The following is a 14,221-nucleotide window of genomic DNA, read 5'->3' as shown; positions in this document are numbered from 1 at the left end:
TCTGTCCAAGGGAGGGTGGAGCAGAACAGTGACTGATCAAACTGCTATTTTAGGGAACACCACTTTAGTGTGGAGGAACAGATGACAGGAAGAACAACCAGGAGACCCTTTGGGATGCACTCTGTGGGCTAGGAGAGAGAGCCAGTGGTGGCCTAGACTGGGGAGGCAGCTTGGAGGAGAACTTTGGACAAATTTGAGTGATATTGACAGGACCTGGGGATTGACTAGATGCTCATATTTCTGACCCAAACAGCTATGTGGGTAGTGGTGCCATCCACCAACACAAGCAACAGAATGGAGGCAGAGGCTGGGTTCAGGGAGTGGCAATGACCCATGTGTAGACTTTCTGGGCTCTGTGTAACTGTGGGAAACATGACTTGAGAAAGTCTGGTGGATGGTTGCATAATTGGTTCTGGAGCTGAGAAGAGAGATATAGATAAGTTTTAGAGCCTTGCATGTCACCAGTATAAAGATGGCACCTGAAGGGAAGGATATGAATGATATCACCAGGAAGACTGTCACATGAGAAGAGACCAGGCCTAGACACAAGGTCTTACCCACAACCCTGAGTGGCAACAAATTCTAAAGGAGTGGCAGAGGAGTAGAAACATGCACAGCACACTCAGGAGTAGCCCAGGAGGTGAATCACGAGTATACATTTCCACAGATCATAGGGAACAAAGTTTCTCTAAAGCAGTGGTGACTGTGTGGGAGGTTGGGGAGTGGATGCCTAGTGGGGGAGTTGTGACCTTGCTGTGAAGAGCAGAGCCAGATCACATGGGTTTAGAAAAACCAGGAATTGGAGAGAGACAAGTGTGGATGGCTCTGCAGAAAATGGTTGCTGATGGAGAGCAACAGCAAAAAGAGGACAGAAGGTCAGGGAGAACTTGTCATTTTCTTTTTTAGAAGATAGGAGGACCTTGAATGGGTTTATTAGCTGATGAAAAAAAAAACAAAACCCAGTGGAAACCAAGATGGTGACTAAGTAGGAGAAAATGGTATCTGTGGGAAGGTGGGGAGGGGGCAGTAGGCTTCAGAGTCCAAGTGGGAGAGTCAGCCTGGGGAGGAGAAAGGACTCACCTTTGAGAGCAGTGAGGAGGAAAGGGTGTAAGGTCTGAAGTGGCCGGTGAGGTGAGAAAGGTTGGAGGATGGGAAGTTGAGGGAGCATTTGCCTGTTGCCTTCTGTTTCTCTTTGACCGAGGAACTGAGCCCAGGTCTCATGCCCCGGATCTGATTTCCTCGTGACATAGAGGCTCCATCCTCTCAGTGGTTTTGTGTTCTCATTCAGATACTGAGGGTCTCTGTCATACATTCCTCTTCCCTCCTCCCTTTACCCACCAAGACTTCTAGCTAAGCCCATAAACTGCCCTGTACTAGAATAGGTCCTTCTTATCTTCAAAACAGGTCTCTTTCCCTCTCAGATAAATTAATAGGTCTATTATAGTGGTTGCCATTTGTGTTTCCTACATGGAAGACTCTAATGGTTGATCTGTCAGATTGCTTAGACATCAGAAGGTATTTGAGGACATGCATATCCCTTTAATTCTTCCTTTCCTTAAAGTTAGCTCTGTTTGTTTTCATTCTAGCCTGGGGCTAGTTCTGTACCTCACAGGTAAATTAATTCAGCTCAACAGATGGAAGTGGCTCAAGTTAACTCTTGCTCCTTTTCAGAAATCCCATTTCAACCAGATAGTGTATGTCATTGGTGGTTCTGGGAAGAAAAGAAGTTGAGCAGGAAGAACAGGGGCCATTTTTTAATGGCTGATGTACAGGGTCTCAGGACTTTCTATGTCCAAAAGCCTGACCCAACTGATAGTAAGAAGTTATATAAGAGGACTTGGCCACCCTTCTGCCCTCTGATCACATCCATGACCGTGAGTGGCTACACAGAGATTGTATGGAAGGGCATCATGGTTAAAACATAGGCATGGTGTGAAATATGACTCTTCCTTATAGATGGCATTAAAATTCCTAGGTGGGGCGCCTGGGTGGCTCAGTCGGTTGAGCGTCCGACTTCAGCTCAGGTCACGATCTCGCGGTCCGTGAGTTCGAGCCCCGCGTCGGGCTCTGGGCTGATGGCTCAGAGCCTGGAGCCTGCTTCCGATTCTGTGTCTCCCTCTCTCTCTGCCCCTCCCCGTTCATGCTCTGTCTCTCTCTGTCTCAAAAATAAATAAAACGTTAAAAAATTAAAAAAATAAAATAAAATAAAATTCCTAGGAGTGGAAGTTTAGAAACTTATACTGTACAGTGAAAATGAAAAGTAACGGTATTTTGTGGAGGAAAAGTAATTTATTGGCTCTGACATGAAAAGCCCTGGGAGTAAGCATCCTTCTAATAATGGACACCCATGATTGATGGCTGTTCTGTGCTGCTGCTGTCTAGAAGTGAGCTCTTTGAAATAGCATAGTAGGGACTTTGCAGGTGAGTCTCATTTGGTTAAGTTACTGCTGCTTTTGTGAAGCTCTGCTGCATCTTTATATTCTAACAAGGAGAAGATGGTAAATCAGAGTAATTGCTTCATCTCAAGGCACTTTTATATTGTAAAGGAAAAAGGTCCTGTTAAGAAACTCAGATTAACTTCTCTGTTTATCCTATATGGAAAGCCTCTTTGAAAGCTGCTTATCATACAACCTGCTGGTTTATTTATAATGGAACGATTCCATTAGAACCTGACACTTGTTCTCATGGCAGCAAGACTTAAGATCCCTCAGGAAAAGCATTTAACCCTTGGAAATGCAAAGCTGTCATTTATCTGTCATCTCTCTAAAAACTCACTGGAGGGTATTTACAAGAGAGATTTGGAACAGTTATCATTTCCACCGAGTTAGAAATGGAGTTAGGACTCACTAAATGGTCAGTAGAGAACAGATGAGCGTCCAGTACCGTAGTGCAGAAGCGGCTTGTCTTTGTTAGTGCCATTACAATGCACTAATTATGGTGTTCCACAGTTTTTAAGTAATTCACTGTACAGAGTTCAGGGACTGGTGTATTAGTTAATTGCTAGTTGTAACTCATTTGAATTGCTTATCTCACTTATATTTTATAAGTTTTACAAGAGTTCTGAAAGTTGATGCTTATCAACCAAGGAAACTTAGCAGATCTTAGAAGAATGAACTCAAATTGTCATGATATGAAAATTAACACCCTTCTGCCTGGCAGTTACTAGCAAAAGATGGGGATACCATTTGTCAAAGTCTGTCAGTAAGTAGGTTCCCTGGGGAGCCAGTGGAGCATAGTGTAAGAATTCATTCTCTGGTGCCAGACTGCCTGGCTTCAGACCCCAACATTGTCGCTCACTGGCTATGGGACTTGTACAAGTTAGTTAAACTTAGAGCCTCATGTTTCTTCAGTGGTTGATGGGGATAATGTCTCTTGGGGTTTTGAAGACTACTCAGTGAAATAATGTATGTAAAGTGCTTCATGCAGTGGCTGCATGTAGTATTAAAGGGTAGTTGTTGTTATTAGCAAAATTTAATATGGGCCTGGTGGGTTTGGTAAGATGTTATAGATTATCCCAAAAGGATATTTTTCTTTGGAATATTTGTCGGCTACATTTGTCTGTGGGTGTTCATTATTTTTGTGACTCCCTTCTCTTTCCTAGTTTCACCAAAGCTGTCGTATAGGACAAGTGATTATGGCACAAACCATCCTCAATTCTTCTCCCATTCTTGTAGAACAGATTGGCAGCCCTGAGGAAGAGATCTATAAATGCTCTCAAAGAGAGTCTCTGAATCACCTTTGTGATCAGAGACAAACAAGTAAGGTTGGACTGACCTTTTCAAGGTACCTATGGTAGAAATAATATTGCGGGTCATACTTACAAAGCTGATGGCAAGTTAGTGGTGTAATGCTGTTGGGGAAAATGGAGGGAACAGGTGTGAGAACTGAAATTACTTGAGTCAAAAAGAAGCCTAGTATAAGTGAGCAGGCCAGAGTGATGTTCTTCAGGATTTAAGGGTTTATTGTATGCACCGTTGACCAGTCCTCTCTCCTCAGCAGATCTTTAACTGCCCACCTCCCACAATTCTCACCACCACTACCCTCTGCCACCCCACCCCACCCCTTCCCACCACCCTCCAGCCCATCTTCCCAGCACACCACCTCTACCACTCTTACCACCACCATCACCACCCTGCTCCCCATTACTGCTCCCTCAACACCCCATCCCTTCCCATTTCCCCCACCCCTTCTTACTACGATCACCCCGATCCACACCCCCATCATTATTATTACCACCCCCAACACCTCACCCCCCTCCTCTTCCCCCACAGCCCTTCTTACTACCACCGCCCCCACCACCCCCATCATCACCACCCCCACCCCCATTATCACCATCACCATCATTCCCCCCACCACCTCATCATCACCACTCACCCCATTGTCACTACCACTACCACCATCACCCTTTCACCCCCTACCACCTCCTCATCACCACCCCAACCCCATCATCACCACCACTACCACCATCATCCTCCCCACCCCCCACCTCCTGGCGCCAGCACCACAGCTACAACAGTTCAAGGCCTTGAAGAACTCTCATTGGAGGATCCTTGCCTCTTCACCAAGCTCTGATTCTAACCCACCTTTTCTCCGCCTGACTTGCTTCTCTCACCTGCGCACTCTCTGACTACCTTCCTGTCTTTCAGTCTCCCAGCTCTGTCTATAGATTAAGGAAGGAATTTGCAAGTATACTTCTGTAATCTTGCTTTTCTCTGACTTAAGGGATTACTAATCTTCTATCATTTGCTTTATAAATAACAAGAGATGATAATTAGTTTGACTCGTTAAGTGTAAAGCAGTTATTATTTTGCAGCATTTGATTAAGTTTCTTTAATTATGCACCGTTGTATATGCTACTGCTCCAAAGATCAGGAGAGTTTCTGTGAAACATTCTTCTCTCCACTTAATGCCTTTTCTTCTTCCTATTTGCCCCTGTGCCTGCCAGTGCACACCCCAGGGGCAGGTTAGCGTGTTTTCCAAGGACTTTAAGCGTCCCACGATTGAAAAGGTTGTCTTCTCTGTGGTCAGGGTGTTCAAGGCCAACCCTGATACAAACTGTATTCTTCCCTTTATCCACCCTTCATTTATTCACTCCAAACCAAACCTGCTTCAGGAAGGGATCAGATAAACTTGTTTGGGGTAAGGTAGAAATGACAGAGTAGCAGTGGAGCAAACCAAACAAATGAAACTTTAAATGTGGAATTCCAGCTGGATAAAGAAGTAGGATGGTGTTGGGAGGGCAAGAGTCACCTCTTCCAAACCCTCTCAAAGGCCACTTAGTAGTAATTTATGTACCTTGTACTTTTAAGCCCTTCTTCCCTTCACTGTCCTCCACCTGCCCTTTTCTCAAGACCCAACTCAAAGGAGTCTCTTTCAGGAAGCACTCCAGATTCCCTGTGCTCCCTTCTGCAGTGCCCTAGCCACATGATGTCAGCATTCTCTGCTTAGAATAGACCCCTGCCCAGCACTGAGTGTGGAGCCTGCATAAAATTCTCTCTTTCTCTCTCTCTCTCTCCCGCTCCCTTCTCTCTCTCCCCCTCTGCCCCTCTCCCCCACTCATCCATGCTCCCTTTCTCTCTCTCTAAAAAAAAAAAAAACTTATAGAATGGGGCCCTTCCCTCTTCTCCCCCTTGTGTTCTGAACCATTAGCTTCTCAGCAGCAGGAAAGGCCAGTCACAGCCCTAATTGTCTCCCCTGCATCTAACACCATGGCATTCAGGAAATGCTTTTGGACTGAAGTGAATTGTATTTCTGCTGTATGAAGAGGAGAATATTTTTTAACCATGGAGAACATGATAACTTTCTTCAGATCGGTGAGAGATTGTTCCCTCTCTTCCCCTTGAATGTACTTGTTTCCCAGACCGCAACTCTGGAGACATACCAGTAGGTAGGATAATGTTTTTTGTTTTTTTGTTTTTTTTTTTTAAAGAAGAAAACACTATGATGATTCCAGCCAAGGGGTGTAATTAGCTACATATCCCCTTGGCTGAAAGCCTCGTCCATGGGAAATGCAGTTTGTTTGCAGTGATTGTTCGAATGTGAACAGGCTGCATATGGATCAGTGCTACAGGGAAGAGAGTCAGTCCCTCCTGGCCAGCTGCGCCTTCTGGGTCAAACTTGAGCTCAGCAGAGGGGGCAGCTCCCCCAGCTCCAGCACCTTTCTCTCTAATAAGGCTGCAGAGACCAGAGCAGGCTGAAGGATGGGTAGGATCTGAGGAAAATGATGAGCAGCCTTTGCTGGCTTACTTTTGAGTCTATAATTTTTAAATTCACTCACCTGTTCTTTATTCCACTCTTCTGTATTACATGGATATCCTTTTGGCATGTGTACTGTGGAAAGAAACTGATTTTTGTCTTTCGTTTTTTGGGACTATAAAAAATTATAACAACCCAGCCTTTATTCCAGAATTCTCATTTTAGTTCTTTCTGAATGGAAAGTAGCTTCCCTATGTTTCATTGTCCTGTTTTGCTTTTGTGAGGGAAACATTCAGTGTTTTCTAATACTGGGCTTGTAGACATTAGGGTTTAGGAAGTGTGTCCACCTCTTGGCTCCCGGGTAGCCCCTCCTCTACGGATTGACATTGCTGTCCCTTCTACATGATGTCTTCTTTATGACATTGTTTTGGTGATTGAACTCTTATCCTGAGTCCCTTGATCTTTAAAAAAGGTAGCCTAGTAATAATATCTACCATCCTTGTCTTTCTCCAGGGGACATTGTAAGGATAATTAGGGGACATATGTGTGAAATGTTTTGAGCCCAGTGGAAGGGAGAAACTATCAGACACAAAGGTATTGCTGTTATTCAGTTTCATACTGTTACCATATGATCAAGGATACATTAATTTTGGAAATGGTGATAATTTCATGTTTGGACTTCTATTCCTCCCTAATCAGCGTAATTGGCTTTGCCCTGAACCCTATACGTACCTCATTTTATAGATTAAAAACAAATAAGGGGCAATGATCAGAAATGTTTTTACTATGTTTTTCACTGGCTATTTTTTTTATTCTAAAAATAAGTTAGTCTTTTAAAGGTAGTTGATTAAAAAGCTTCATTTTCTGGGAATGTTATGCATTTGCAATATATAATAAATAATACTGTAGCAGTTGGCTGCCTCCACTTTCATACAAAATAAATAAATACATTTGGTGACATACATTTGAGGAATGTGATTCTTACAATTTTCACAGAAATAAGGAATAACTTTACAGATGATAGAGATTTTACCATCTGCTAGTAACAACAACAATAACAAAACATAGCTCATGATACGAAGCTCTTACTGAGTCTAATGTATTTATTGGCATGCCAGGAATAAGAATTCTCTACAACTTTAGTCGACCATCCCCAGGGAAGATGACCTGACTTTCAGCATGTCAGGGGAAAGGTTCCTTTGCTTCTAAAGCAAATGACATGGGCTTTACATCGTTTGAATGGCAGAGGAGGGAAGAGGGATAAGTTTTAATGGTGAGAAATCAAGAGAAAAGCACTCTCCAGAATTGTAAGTACCTACAGAGATTTCACTGGTAATTAGTGGAATGGTGGACTTACTGTCAAGAAGATACTGTCTTTATGAGTTAAACATTTAGTGTTGACCAAAGAGATAAAATTTCAGACACTTAGAGAAAGATGGGGCATGTAAGTCCAGACTTTCTCTACAATGACATTTGCATTAAGCAGGTGACATTTTCCTAGGCCTGACATGACAGGTAAGGGTTGTGGTTCTAGTTAAGGATGAGGAACCAGGAGGGTCACCATTAGGAAGGGATAAATGTTCAGTGGAGGCTGGGGAAGAGAAACCAAAGGGAAAGCATTGAAGACGTATTAGCTCTCTTTTTGGGTTTCCTTTGCTCTCTTCCGGAGAAGGTGGGGATGATTGTCATTTTTGATCATTCTGGTTTCATCTGGTGGCATGGAGGATATTGCATGGCACAAGCATCATGGCTATCCTGTGAAAGATGGCCAGTGCATTTTTAAAAAACTGTTTATTTGTTTATTTTGAGAGTGAGGGGAAGGGCAGAGAGAGGGAGAGAGAGAAAGAGAGAGAGAATGAATCCCAAGCAGGCTCCATGTTACCAGCACAGAGCCTGATGTGAGGCTCAACCTCATGAACTATGAGAACATGCCCTAAGCTGAAATCAAGAGTCAGACAGAGACTCAACCAACTGAGTCACCCACACACTCCAATGGCCAGTGCATTTTTATTAGTAGACTATGTGTAGGTGGTCCTGAGGGTGTTCAGTCTTTCTTAGTAGTAGAAGCTATAGGCTGGGTATGCAGGTAGAACCTCATTAGAGAACTTTAGCCAGCACTGGTGTGCATGTTGGAGTGCTTTTGGTTATCTTTAAATGGATTGGGGAATGAAGCAGGTTTAAAGAGGAGCAGCTTGCCTCTCACCTCCCAACTTCTCCATATTTTTAAGTGATGTTTACTCCCTGACCCTGGAAAATACAGTAAGTCTGATATCTGCCTAATTGATTTTTGCTTTCAGCCTAATGCTAAACATCTAAGCCATGTTGCAAAGTAGGCAGTGTTTTATAAATTTGTTTTCATTGCTATATTCTACATCATCCCTCCTTTTTTTTTTTTTTGTCATGCCTCATATTTGGACCCTGATGTCCTGTGCCCTTTCCCATTGGCCTTTGGCAAAAATGCTGACAAACTCATACACATTCAGATACCAAGGGCTGATCAGGTTAAAGTGTTTCCCCTTCTTGTGGTGTCTACATTTTTTACAGGGGTGAAGACATCTTAAGCCAGAGGAATGACTCTCTAGTTGTGGAATTTCAGTCGTCAGCCAGCAGATGTAGGAGGTATTATTTTGGGTATGGGGGCCTCTCAGAAGTCCTGAAATCATCCTAAATGACCACCTGCCTGCTCCATGTTACATAAGGCCACTTCATGCATCATACCAGTCTTGTGTGTTTGGTTGGTTTGACCTTGCCTGAGGGCAGCAAGCATGTTTATGGAAGTCTCTGTGCATGGAGTCCTGCATAGTTGGTGCTTCGCAGATACCTGTGTGTGCTGGAGAGGGGAAGAAGTACGGTGCATGGTATGCAAGCTTATTTTTCTGATTGCCAAATGCTGGTTTGGGTCCTAAAGTTAGCAAGTTCATAGTAAAACTCGATTTGTCCCCTTGGTTAAAGCTCACTTCATGCCCATCTACAGCATGAGTCATGTGTTGTCAGAGCAGTCTCCATTTGAAATCCATGGAATGTTTGTGAAAGCTGCAGTCTCATATTGCGAATGTCCACAAGCAGGGCAGGGCAATCATAGCCTCTTCTTTGAACTTGAAGCCTGGTTCTGTGAATAAGAGTGTCATTTTCATCTTATGCCTTCCTTATGCCAGTCACTATCACTATAGCCATCCAGAGAGTTCTTAGTGATCGCAGTGTCAGAGCTGTGAGCCTCTCATTTGGTAAGGCTGTGGCTGCAGCCTCCATTTATGTGAAGGTCACTGATTGGACTCCCCAATCTAATAACTTTGGGTAACGTACGAAAGATGAATTAAAATGCTAATAGGTGATATGTTCTGGGTATTTTAACATTTCCTAATCTTAAATTTAAATAAAATTCCTTAGGTGTTCTCCCAGCCTTGCTGAAAGCATATTTAGCATTGCCCCTTAGCGAATTTAAAGTATATTCTATCCACCCGGGCAGAGCTAGAAGGATAAGCAATATGTATTTTATGATCATTTTATTTGTGTCCTCTATAGCTACATGACACAAATATTCTCTTATACTCAAGATAGCAATTCAGCTAAAACAAAACCAAACAAAACAGGATCTCACTCTTTCATATATTTCTATGAACCCACAGATCCTTTCATTATTAACAACATTTAAAAGCAGTACATTGGAGTTTGGGCACCTAAAGCTATTCCAAAGCCATTTTGTAGATTACCTTCACGTTTAAACCTTACAACGCCATGAAACATCCCTGTTTTATAATGAAGACACTGGGGTGCAGAGAGGTTGTGTGGCTTTCCCATCATCATGTCGCTGGTTATGGGAGAACCACAGTCAGTAGGTGGTTGTCCTTGCTCCCAGCTCAGGCATCTGTGCATTAGATCAAGTGGGAGCTCTAAGCAGAACAAGATCACTTAAAATGCTTCTGCTAGGAAATGAAGACAGTGCTCATTCTGAGGGACATGTCAGGTATGTTGTCTCCACTGAGCCAGATTTACTTTATGTACCAAGCTGAAAAAAACATGTGTATTTCCTTCCTTCAGTAAACGGGTCACTTCCTTATTATTAGTTGAATTAGCCCCTTTATTTCCTCCTTATGAGGGGGAAGGAACACTCCCTTCGTCCTCCCAGTTATCTGGTGTCTGGTCACTTCATAATTGTATTTTGGGAGAATAGATATTAATTTTCTTTAACAAAAAGGCTGAGATCCTTGATGACACACCATAATTCAATTTCCGTTCTCTCCCTTCGTTGCCTGCACCCCTTCCTCCTGGCACATTTTTCATAGTTAGGAGTGATAGTGTCAAATATATCAGAAGGAAGAATTGATTCAGTAGTAGTTTGACGACTTGACTGATTAGCAGAGATCAGAAGAAGGCTCATAACTGTGAAAACCACTGCAGCATGGAGTTTTAACAGCTCTTTAGGGAGCTAGTTAATGAAAGAATCACTACAGAAACACAGCCATGCAAAAAAAAAAAAAAAAAAAAAAAAGAAAAAGAAAGAAAGACAAGAACAGAAGCATTCCCATATAACACTCAGAGGCTATGTCTTAAGAGGAAATATGCTCATAATTTCTATTTACACATCACTGTAATTACTGTCTGCCTTAAGATTACTTTCAGTCTTCTCCTGTCAAAATTGCTTAGATATTTCCTGTTTTACATATCAGGCAGAGAGGTCTAGTACTGGTTGGAACTTGTCCTAAGGATTTTCTTTTGCTCCTAAAGAATGTAATTATCAGACACCCAAGCTCATACTGCTTGATTAGACTGGCTTTAATCTGATCCATGTTCTTATCATCACCATTTGTCCATGACCCAGACTTCTGCACTCAGGGGAATGTTTGACTGGGCTTTAGCCTTTAACTTTTTCCTATGTGGTTGTTCTCTTTTCTTTCTCCTGATGCAGCGTCTATGAACCAGATAGAAATGTGTTACGGAGGAAAGAACGAGAAAGAAGAAATCAGGAAACTCAGCAGGATGATGGCGCATTTAATTCGAGTTACTCCCTTTTCAGTGAACCCTACAAGGTAGATGGTTTTCTGTTGTTCATCTTCACCTTCACTTGTACCTCTACTTTCAGTCTGTATTGGAAGAGTCGACCAACCAAACTTCAGCTGGCTCTCTGCCTGGTCAGCCCAGGAAGACAGCTCAGCCGCTCAAAATGAGGTCTTCTCAGATCACAGATCTTGGTGTTGAGTTCACACGACTTGACTGCCTGCTCCCTCAGTAAAATATAACTTTTGCTTAATAGTGAGAGCTGTTTGCTGTGATTTTTATCAATAGTATAGACTTCATTTCTGCATTGATTTTCAAAGTCAATGACACTTGTTATGTTTTTTTCTCAGCTATTAGGAAATATAAAGAGGTTTGGTAACATTTGCCACACATGGGTCATGCTGCAATCAGGGTACCTGATAGGGTGATGAGAAAAAAGCTGCTGGATTGCTTCTCATTTATACCAAAGGTCAGAGATACAGCTTCTCTTCCAAAATGAAAGGTCTTCCAAGATTTCACTAATATCTGAGGCTGCACAGAACTATGGATAGTTTAGGCTGGTGGCTTCTTGCACATTTAGCCCCATGTTCATTTTAAGCTTTACTCTGACTTCTTTTGCCTGTCCCTCTGGGTTTCTGACAAGAATAATTATATATTTAGAAATTGGCAGCAGAACAATTTGAGCCAAATTTGAATTTTCAAGAAAAGCTTCCAAAGGGACTATAAAAAAGAAAAGAAAACCTAATCCTGGAAAGTCTTAATTGAGACTGTTTTGTGCAGCTACAGTGGTAATTTTCTGATTTCCTTAGCTGTAGCACACCACCAAGGATAGATTCCTTTTTGATGTAGTCTAAGGCTCTTAACAGCTTCCTGGTTCTGGCATGATACAGAGTGTGGATGGACTTCTTTAGCAAAGGACAGGTTTTTTTTTTTTTTTTTTTTTTTTTTTTTTTTTTTTTTTAATGTTTATTCATTTTTGAAAGACTGAGACAGAGCACAAGCAGGGGTGGGGCGGAGAGAGAGGGGGACACAGAATCTGAAGCAGGCTCCAGGCTCTGAGCTGTCAGCACAGAGCCCAACGCGGGGCTCGAACTCACGAACCGTGAGATCATGATCTGAGCCGAAGTCGGACGCTCAACCGACTGAGCCACCCAGGCGCCCCAGCAAAGGACAGTTTTGATGTCATCCCCCAACTCTTATTCTGAATGTGACAAGCCTACTGTGATCAATAATGGCACCTCTCCGTTGTTTCCTGTGTTTCTGTTGTCTCTAACAAGAGGGTACGTGTGTTTCTCTTTCTCCAGACGAACAAGGGAGATGAGCTCTCCAACCGGATCCAGAATACTTTAGGCAATTACGATGAAATGAAAGACTTTTTAACTGATAGATCTAATCAGAGTCATCTCGTTGGCGTTCCCAAACCTGGGGTTCCTCAGGCTCCTGTGAACAAGATCGATGAACATTTTGTTGCAGATTCAAGAGCCCAGACCCAGCCCTCATCTGTCTGTAGCACTGCATCTTCCACACCAGCAGCTGTCCCCGTGCAGCAGAGTAAGAGGGGCACCATGGGCTGGCAGAAGGCTGGGCACCCACCATCAGATGGCCAACAGAGAGCAAGTAAGCACGGACCCAGGTTGCTTGATTTGAACAGATCTGCTAACCCAAAGAACCATAATAAAAAACCTAACCACTCTGTGTCGAGCCCCTCATCCTCATCTTCCTCTTCTTCTTCTTCTTCCAACTCAGCACAAGGCTCTCTCAGGACCTTGCTTGGAGATGGTGTTGGCAGACAGCAGCCACGAGCCAAGCAAGTGTGCAATGTAGAGGTGGGTCTTCAGACCCAGGAAAGGCCACCTGCTATGGCAGCCAAGCACAGCAGCAGCGGACACTGTGTTCAGAACTTTCCTCCATCCCTGGCTTCAAAACCCAGCCTGGTTCAGCAGAAACCAACTGCATATGTGCGGCCGATGGACGGCCAAGATCAGGCTCCTGATGAGTCTCCAAAGCTTAAGTCATCCACAGAAACCAGTGTGCACTGTACGTCATACAGGGGAGTCCCGGCCACCAAGCCAGAGTCCACCAGAGCCAAGGCCAAGCTGTCCAAGTTCAGCATCCCCAAGCAAGGAGAGGTAAGTTTTCTCAATACCACCTACATACATCTGAGCAGTTCTAAGTGACCACTGGACGATTACAAATTAAACTCCCATGCTTCTTTATTTCAGTGTGTGAACAACTCCATATGGTAGGATTTGTAGCAATCACTAAAGGAGGATGTACACATAAATAATGGTTTCCTATCAACTTTCTCAAATTGATTATCACCAAATTATTTTTAAGTTCCAACACATGCAGTTATGTGTCTACATTCATTCAGGAAAGGAATGTCTCCTTCAATATAGTTCAAGGGATTTTTTTTGTATTGTTAATGAGTCAGTGTTGACACAGATACTATATATTAGAAATAAAAGTATTGTAAAGGCTATATATAAAGAGGTTAATTTTTATGTAAAAGAGTTCAGAAGTTTGACGCTTTTGTCAGTTTTGGAATGTTCCAGCACAGACTTCACAAAGTAAACCTCATAATGATTTTTAAAGTAACTATTAAATGACTCAATATTGAGGGGCACCTGGGTGGCTCGGTTGGTGGAGTATCTGACTCTTGATATCAGGTCTTCATCTCAGGGTTGTGACTTCGAGCCCCATGTTGGACATGGAGCCTACTTAAAAAAAAGACTTAATATTAAGTATGGTGCATATTCAAATGTATCAAAGTCTTGTCCATATTATAATATTTAAAATCCAGGTTAATTGATTTGAATCAAGTAAGAACTCTCCTTGTCCTATAAAAATGATCTTAGGTTATATGAAGAGAATGAAATCTTTTAGTTCAGATTGTTCTGGTTTGCATCTTGAATTTATTTATTTGAAATTATTTATTTATTTATCTTGAAAGTATTTATTTATTGCATTATAAAATATGTATATTGGATGTATAGAATATTAGAATTCAAGAAGGCAAATCACATAATCA

At 42.6% G+C, this 14,221-nt stretch overlaps 1 protein-coding gene across 5 annotated transcripts in view; it reads left to right on the top strand.

Moving 5' to 3' along the window:
• Nucleotides 1-14,221, top strand: part of AFF3 (ALF transcription elongation factor 3) — a 578,761-nt gene that overhangs the window by 120,661 nt on the left and 443,879 nt on the right. For 2 of the 5 annotated variants that reach the window (XM_086701330.1, XM_086701329.1), the window contains exons 3-6: nucleotides 8,740-8,814; nucleotides 11,102-11,222; nucleotides 12,495-12,807; nucleotides 12,937-13,319. In XM_086701330.1, the coding sequence (XP_086557456.1) occupies nucleotides 8,740-8,814; nucleotides 11,102-11,222; nucleotides 12,495-12,807; nucleotides 12,937-13,319 (892 nt within the window). Of the gene's footprint in view, nucleotides 1-8,739; nucleotides 8,815-11,101; nucleotides 11,223-12,494; nucleotides 13,320-14,221 lie in introns of all 5 variants that reach the window. The other 3 variants (XM_086701326.1, XM_086701327.1, XM_086701328.1) reach the window with 2 other exon arrangements.

Source organism: Puma concolor, chromosome A3 (genome assembly GCF_028749965.1).
Source record: "Puma concolor isolate L17-30 chromosome A3, mPumCon1.1.hap2, whole genome shotgun sequence".
In the NCBI taxonomy this organism is placed as follows: Eukaryota; Metazoa; Chordata; class Mammalia; order Carnivora; family Felidae; genus Puma; species Puma concolor.
Note: the sequence above shows the minus strand (reverse complement) of the source record. Positions and strands in the feature narration are given on the sequence as shown.